The sequence below is a fragment of the Gadus morhua genome, chromosome 20, assembly GCF_902167405.1.
Source record: "Gadus morhua chromosome 20, gadMor3.0, whole genome shotgun sequence".
NCBI lineage: Eukaryota > Metazoa > Chordata > Actinopteri > Gadiformes > Gadidae > Gadus > Gadus morhua.
The window spans coordinates 8050353-8059213 of NC_044067.1; the positions used below are offsets into that span (position 1 = coordinate 8050353).

Here is an 8861-nt window from a genome sequence, read left to right on the forward strand (position 1 = left end):
CTACAGCTACCGCTAGGACATAGCTACAGCTATGACCTGGTCATCCTAGGAGCCAAGCAACAGGGGTGTGTGGCAGAGTTTCCTGCAATGCTGACCAATAACATATCAAGGGCCTTGCATAGACTGACCAATGATGAAGGCTGACATAAAAACGACAAAACATATGACCCAGATCGTAGAGTGGGGGGGAAGACTTCACATGAAAAGTAGGAAGTAAACACATTCTGAGAATAATCACATGACATCCCAATGAAGAAGAGAAACCCCCTGTACACATCCACACCCACATAAAACAATGTTTGCTAAAACAAAAGACCTGGCTTGAGCAATGGGAGGGGGAGGACAAGGAGCAGGAGGAGAACCGGTTCCCTACTTCTTGAAGAGGTGTCTGTCGAGCATGACGCCGTCTGAGGTGTTCTTCAGCGTTTCCTTCAGCGTGGCCATGCATTCTTTCAGCCGTGGGTCTCCCGTGCGCAGCCCCGTGGTTTTCAGTGCCTGTGCAAACAGCATCGCAGAGAGCATAGTTAACAATGCCGTAGCTAAAGGACGCAAGTCATTCAAATAAGGGGAAGGGGGACCACCAAAAGTAGTGGTAAGGTAACGGCTTGTTGTGACGTTTTATGTCCAGGCACTCCATTTCAGAAGGAAAGACCCAATCTAAATGTTCTGGTTCATCTACAGCAACTCAATCTGCGTGGTTTTTCTTGTTATCTAAATAGAGATCAGCACTGGGTTGCTCACATGTCTTGTCTTGTGCTTTTGGCAAATAACCTCTAGGAATTAAGGCCTGAAAATATTCTAATATAGTCGCTTTTCAAGAGAAAGAAATATTAATTTCAGAAATTTTTGGCTAATTCTTACAGCCCTATAAGTCTTGCATAATTGTATGCGCAAAAACAAATTTGGCATAATTGCACAGCGGCTGCTGCCCAAGATAACAATTTGGTTAAGGTTCCATGCCAACATTGGGCACTGGGCAGTACATAAAGTATTTGGGTGGTTGGCAAAGATGCGTAATAAGATACAGCTTATACTACGAAGCGGCTTATGTGTGGCGTTTTGAAACATACAACCTCATTTACCGCTGCTGCGGCTTATCGAAAATGTGGCTTTATTTTGGAAAAATATGGTATGTCATAGCTAGTTATAACCTGGACATATCTGTAGTCAATGCTGATCGGTAGGGAGTTCAATAGTATAATAGATAATTCAAATTCTATAACTGATATATTCTACCAAAGGATTTTACCTTTGACGTTCCCAAAACCAGTCCCAGTCAAGCCAACCCTCCAGATCTACTGCGCTTGTTCCCGATAAAGTTGCACAGCCAGTTAGGTGGACGGAACATTGATATTCTGAAAGTGTGTTGCCTACTAACTTGGATTGGCTCAATCATACACAATGCAACTTTAAATATATTGCTGTTTAATGGTATCCTAATAGATTTACTCCCCGACTTACTGCAATGAACTTGTGTGCTGGGATCTTCTCCTGACCTTCTGCGATGGTGTAGAAGAGCAGGTCCTCCAGACTAGGAAGAATGCCCGCATTTCTTCTCCTAGAATATCCAACGTGAACGCACACACACACACACACGCAATAGTTCAGATCAGTCCATGTTGACAGTCATATCCTTTCAAAGTAAATCTGTTTATTTAATTCAATAGAAGATAAGGCTTAGGCAAGATTATCCTTCACCACCATTCAGAAGATGCTGTATCACTCAGTGATGGTCGTTTTTGTTAAGCATGTTCTAGTGGCTCTCCAATGGAGGTAATATGGATTCCAGGGGTACTTGGAAAATATAAATATTAAGTGTATCTCAACGTTTGAAGTGTAACGTTATGGTTCTGTAAATCCTTCCAATGCATGACAAATAATAATAAGCAAAGCCAATGTCGTTTCCTTAACCCTAAGTATATGCACCACCCCCTGAATGTTCATGTACAATTATATGCACGTACAATTAATATTTATGTAAAAGAAATTGCCCTCTCAGAAATGTTTTGGGCAGGTGAAAGGAGTACCCTGCTGAAAAAGATTTTTGGGCAAGGGAACACAAGTTTGACAACCACTGTTGATGTTATATGTGTACACAACAAGAATAAATAAAGAGCATATCTGGCTTGTTAATGCAGCCTTATCTAGCGGGAAAGACACTAGGCCAATAAAGATTGCATGTGTGTGTGAGTTTGAACAGCAAGTTGTTCAAATACTAAACTTCAGATGTATTTTATTTCTAATTTATCAAATTTGTTTTAACACCATGTGTCAGTATAAATAATACTGTAAAACATATTGTAGAAATATGTTAATCATGATATCATCAAAATAATACTGATATTTTCAAACTGCTTTGGCTTCTAACTGATATAACTGAATAATTCAAACAGCCACTAGTGGGTGAAAGGTAACGGTTTGGTATTTAAACTGAAGGTTGAGAAAACCTACTGAACTGACTGATGACCCCACAGGGGACCCTGGCGTCCCAATGGCAAGTTCGTAAACATGTAAGCTGTGACCTTTGTGTGTAGATCTGCATGAGAATGTTAAGAGAGCACCTTCACCCTTGTCTTTGGACTTCCAAACCACCCTCCCACACAAACACGTTTACAAGAATAAATACATTAAAACGTAACTAAAAAGTGTGGGGGCAGGTAAAGGAAATAAGGGATAATCAAAAAAGAAATACAAATAAGAAGTGTCAAAAAGAAAGACAGCAATGATGAGGCAAGTCATACTTACAAACATGTATAGCAGGTAGGGTGAGAGAAAGGAACAGGCCCCAGCAAAGGAAAACACAACAAGCATAATTAGACATGGTTTGTGACACATGAACCCACTGCTCATGCACTGATTCGTGCACGAGTCATTGGACACTGTCGAACACTCAACAACACGAATGACAGCAAACACAAAACGTAGGCAGCCGTAGTTCCATAACACAATGGCTTCAGCGAGTTCTGGGCTCTAGTCATACCCACACTCAGGACTGGACTACCCTTGAAGTCCCAAAAATTAATGTTATGCACCCAAAGGTTCAAATGAACTAAAGGAAGGGCCGAGTGCGGATGGACACCAAGTTGGTGGGATATTTTTGAAGAATTAAAATCAACATTTTATAAGAGGACTGTTAACCAGCCTCGCTTGCTTTTTGTTTTAATGCACTTGTTATATATTTTTTCAGGACACATTTCCAGATACATTGTATTTGCTTTTTTATTTCAACTAGTATGCACGCAGGGCCCGATTGCGGGTGAGACCTTGATCTCAATGAGTTACCGCGCTTGTACTCCCAGGAAGAGACGGGTTCTGATAATGCATTGCATTGAGCTTAATAGGGCAATCCCAATACCACTCTTAGGCCTAAAAAAAAGTTTGGTTCCTGTTGGTTGTCAGTTGAGGTCATGGGTAGGTAGGGAATTTATTTTTTTATTTTATTTTTTCCAGCAGCAGCGAATGATAGCTAGGTAGTTTTCATTTAAAAACGAGAAAATTCGCTCATCCTTGCATAGAATGAAGAGGTGCTGTACCAAAATGTAATTATAGTTTGCATAAAAAAAAAAATATATATATTTTTTTAAAGCTCTTAAAATAATTTGGGTCACACATAAATTGACAGGGTCGGTCGGAAACCGGAACCAAACAAATTTTTCTTAGGCCTTATCACTATGATAACACAACGTACACATGCACACACATTTCCTCGGTAGAGCTAAACGATTTACAACCATACTAATAGCAGGAGTGAAAGGAGCAAAGCAGTTGTCTCTCTGTCCCTCTGCTACTACTACTATGAAATATATTTGAAAAAGATGCTTTGGTTGTAACTTAATCATCTCTCACACGTCCGCCCTGAGGAATAGACCACGGCCACTAAAGCCCAGATCGTAGTTCCAGCACGTGGCTCTTGGTATTGAAAGGTCCATCATGTCCCTTTCATTCACATGATAATCAGAAGGTATTGGTTATTTGAAAACACAAAAAATTCAGTGGGTCAACATGAATGACAACGCTTGGGAAACCCTGACGTAGTGGATCATTTCCCCCCCCCCCTCTGACTGAAACGGCGTTTCGACACAATCGATGTGTCCAGCGAATCAGATCGTGCCGGATCGAGGCCCGAATTCCTGGAATGCCTTTTGCCGCCCAAAGCACCGGCTAGTCCTGCATGTCCTGGGGGCAGCGGGATTACTAATGCCAACATGCCGGCTGGTTCACACGCCACTGAAGACACAGCTACAGGGCTGGCTGGAGAACAAGCACCTCGCATGCACACCACTACACCACTGATCTAAGGGCCCCAACATAATCATCAGTGATGTGAACTGTGAATACAGACACGGGCCGTTGGAGAGAGGTAGGTTGTGAGGCACATCGGCACATTGCTCTAGGATGCGTACGCGTAGGCTCGGGGATGGACCCAGTACCTTCTGACGAGGCCGTCAAACACCCCAGCCCCTACACTATCATGCCTCGTACGACATCAGGAAATGAGTCGCTTGACGAAGATATCTTGGCATGTTTGGGCCATTCCCTCCCTGGAATGCGATCCTTCTTTCCTGTACACACAGGAAAACAGTCTGTTCAAAGTCTCGGCTATGTTCCTGATTATATCAGCTGTAAAAGAGAAAACGATGGAAAGAGAGACCCAACAGCTCCTACGATTTACCATGTCATTAAGGAGCAGATAGGGGTTAGGGCCTCAAGGAGGCCTGCAGGTACGCTGTGGGCAGTGGGGGAAGCAAACTGTAGTTGTCAGGGTTGAACAGGCTAACCCAACAGGTGTTCCCCAACATGTGGGTCGGTATCCTACTTGGAGTTGCCAGTTAGCCGTTTAGGGTAGTGGCAAATTCAAGACTTACAGAACATTTGATCGAACATTTTTTGATAAAAATCTTATATTCTAAAATGGTCTCACAAAGGGGTGCCCATGACTACGATTGCTTATGTGTTCAGTGAGGCGCCTTTGTTCTCTGTGAAATAAATGGGAAAACAAGAGGTTTACGAAAATTGTACACCTTTTTTTCTAAAGAAACCCCACAGCTCTCGTGCCATGTCTATCCTGCTTCTGAACAAGGTCCCCTGAGGGAGTAACACCACAAATCATGGTCTGATCTGCGCTTTCAAGTGTAGAACAACAGTCTGTGTTGAAACCCTCTCCCATTCCCTAAGAGCCTTTTCCAGAGGAAAAACACTTCACACAGCTAGGGATACACCGAGTGAGAGCAAACACAGCCCGCTAGCGCACGCTCATAACCAAACTCAAAATATTTACTGAAAGCCACGCATCATACTGTTGAACACCACTACAGCAACCTGTTCAATTTTAAGTGTACAGAGAGACATTTCAGCTTGCATGTCTCATGCAAGCCAGGATGTTTCTGTATCCTAGGACATACGTTGATGGAAATTAAATAGAGACTAGTTTGTCTTTGGGTGAAAGTTAGCAACCAATCCCAGCATATAACGCTGTCATATCTTAAATAGATTGCATTTTTACAAATAAAAACTGGATTCCCTTTCACACACGCTCATATCAATTCTCCAAGAATTTAAAAAAGGTATTCATCAACTGAAGAACAAGAAGTTTGAATTGAATTCCATGGCCACGCGTAAACAATGTGCTGTGGCGCCAATGATGATGCAGGCACTTCCTGCTTTGAAACGTGGTCCTTTGAGAGGACAGATGGAGGCACTTAGTGCAGTGCCTGTAAAGAATAGCTAGGACAAATTAAGGTGCTTTAAATCAAATACAAAATAGACAACTGCCACTGGCCCCCTCTTTCTCCTAAAGGAATTGCTCTAGCCTGATGGATCTAGCTGATGCTCCAAGCTATCGCACCAAACCGAGTCTGGTTCCAGGAACACATTTGCCACTTCCTGTTTAGAATGCCATGTATTGGCATGGGTTTTAGCCACAGAGTGCTGGCATAAATTCAGCCATTAGAATAATAGTAACAAGATGGGCACATACGCCTTCTTTCTTATTGGAATAATGCCCTACTTGTTCGATTATTAACTAGTGAGTCATTCAATGTCTACAGTTCAATAAGCAGCAGGTAGAGGTTAGGGCAGGAAACGGATCAATGATAACTACAGGTAGACTGCAATCAATGGGGTTCAAACACAGAACCTTTCAGTTGGGAGTCAAAAACCCTATCCACTTCCCTCGCTCACCACCCATTATCCATTCCTGTGAAGGAAGGACTACTGATATTGATTATAACAGAAGCTTGCTTAGGAATAAGACTTTGAATATGATGTAGGCAATAGGCATGGCTTGAAAGACTTTATCAGCTTTCCTCCTTGGTTCGGTACCGACTGTGGGCTTATTGTGATGATGAGGAAATAAATGTGTCATTGTTTTGCTTTTGGTTAGTATCCTACTTTACATTTTAATTAATCTCTGTAAGATGATGTGTTATTATACGTTGTACGATAAAGTAAAAACACCCAAGCCATAGTGCAGTGAACTTGTTACTGGATATTTGAATTACAATGAAGCTTAAAAGCCTGTGGTGAATTTACATTTAACAATTCGAGCCGACATTATGTTTTACACTGCAATAATTGTTCTAGTATTAACACGTATACTAATAAAACCATGTAAATATGGCTGCATCATAGAAAAGTAGATTGCAGGATAGGCACTTACCAACAACAAGCTATACTATTACTACCAATCCTTCTATTTAGAGTTCAGTTCAAATTCAACTTCAAAATAACAAGCCAGTCTAATGAGCAGCTCATAAAACTCCCATTAAAATAGACCAAGGAAGCAAATAAAGACACATTGAATTAATTCTTGCAATGATGAGCAAACTGAAGTAACCTCTTCTTTAAAGCAGTGCAAAATGGTGTTTGAGCTTCAGTTTTTGCCTAACCTTTGTGAGTTACCACTTTCATAAGATAGGTAAATATAGGCGTCAACACTAGCCATCTGATAGAGAGAAACAACTGAAAAAGCTACATCTACAAATGAAGTTATATAACATAACCCAGAGTGTTACTATAAAACAGAGGCCAAGAGCCAAGAGCTGTTATTACATTGCATCATATTCCACACAGAGGTCATCTTGGTGATTCTTTGACCTAGGGTTACTGCCCTAAAGCATCAACCAAAATGTGACTGCAAGGGTGCACATGAGCTGTAACCTATGCGATAGTCATCTGGAGGGGGTCTGTATGGAAACACCTAGAAGGCGCACACATAAGTAGGCCAAATTCAACCTCAAGACGAGCCAACTAAAAAGGGTATTTCTCACTATACGCCCATTGGTACGGTCTCGCCTTCAAACGCATCATCCACTGCCTTCTGCACTGACAACCCGACAGCAAATGAACAGTATAATCTCATATTAGTAGCCTACTCGGGACGCCCTTCTCGAGTAGACGTTATTTTTACTTGACACGGCTACAGATATGATCTGTGGATTTGGGGGTAGAAAGGGACAATAAACGGTTAATTCGTGGTGCTGAGTCAAGCCTATGGCATCTGGAGCTACATGCGTCATGGCTCCGACTCCCTGAGTAGCACAGCTAGCGACCACATCACATGCGAGCCACCGTTAGCAACACGTTGGATTGAACAAGGCAAATCATTTTTGAAAACGCACTTATCGCCCGTCGCTCCGGTGGTGACATCGTCCTTCTTCCCTGGCTCGTCCGGCGTCACTGCGCCCTCGGATTTAACGCAATATGACCGGGTGCTCCATGACGCGCCGCCGCTCAGCAAAGGGCGGTGTACGTCGGCATGAAGGACCTTGAGGGTAGAGACGACTTTGGCATCGAATGAAGCGGCAGCGACACAATTGTGGCTCGGCAACCACGATTTGTTTCTTGAAACGGCCGCCGGGCGCTTGAGATTGGTGTGAAACAACTCCTTCAGCAGTGTTGAACGCCTAAAATGTAACATCTCAATCCGATCAGGCGATTAAAAGAGAAACCTTGATTCCAGTAGCGATGGGATACGGCAGAGGAAGTACAGATCCGACCGAGCTCTTGCTAGTTGTCACGAAGCAATGAGTCACATTCAGGCTTCGTCTTCTTAAAATAAACAGACCATAAAGCCCTCCCCTCTGCTCTGCTATTGGTGATGATGGGGTACTACGCCAGCAAGTCTTTTGAAGGGTACTGGTCGCCTATAGGATTTTAGACATGTCAATCATTATTTTCCGGTCTTTTTTCACCGGTGTATTTCCATGTTGGATTTCTATGGGTATTTCGCATTTCGTCCTCGATGTATTACTTACTTATGGTAGATCAAAATAACGTATGCTTACTTTATATTCGTGATCCTGTAGCAGATTTTACAGAGTTAATAATAATGAATGAAAATAAACAGGTGGAATAGATGCTGTGATCTGATCTTGATATGTCAAACTGATACAGGTCTATATATCAGTTATGTTCGACGGATAGATAGATAAGTAGGCCTAGTACATATTTAATAATAGTACTTTACAGCAGTGGGGAGCGGTGCTTTTTGAAGCAAGGCATCAGCCTCTCCTCAGTCAACCTTCCTGATGATCTATGGATCAGATCACAGAACAACCAGAAATGTGGATCTCTTTTTAAAATGTTGATTAATTTGAACGTAAAAGCCGCATTAAATGGCCGTCATCAGTTGAATAATGTGTGTTCAATGTCGTGACATCGCTGTCGAATTGGGATAAGGCAGAATAAGCACTTGAGTTTGTGTTAGGAAAATATAATGGTTTGGGTGAAAAATAACCGGATTGTCGAATGAAAGGGGAAGCAAGCAAGCAGTGATCTAGAGGTGGTCTCGAACAGTGCTCTCATGAATAAACTGAAATGTCCAATATTGAGGTGGCCACTAGCGGTGAGGGGTTGTAACT

General features: G+C 42.3%; 1 protein-coding gene across 4 annotated transcripts in view; it reads right to left on the bottom strand.

Annotated features, from left to right (window-relative positions):
• Positions 1-8060, bottom strand: part of LOC115533225 (glutaminase kidney isoform, mitochondrial) — a 31164-nt gene extending 23104 nt beyond the window's left edge. Inside the window, exons 1-3 of one of the 4 annotated variants that reach the window (XM_030343600.1) lie at positions 7620-8058; positions 1462-1552; positions 374-495 (exon numbers count right to left, since the gene is read on the bottom strand). In XM_030343600.1, coding sequence (XP_030199460.1) covers positions 374-495; positions 1462-1552; positions 7620-7918 — 512 coding nt within the window. In that variant the 5' untranslated portion in view covers positions 7919-8058. Of the gene's footprint in view, positions 1-373; positions 496-1461; positions 1559-2745; positions 3421-7619 lie in introns of those variants that run through there. The other 3 variants (XM_030343599.1, XM_030343602.1, XM_030343601.1) reach the window with 3 other exon arrangements.
• Positions 8061-8861: the final 801 nt, after the last annotated feature.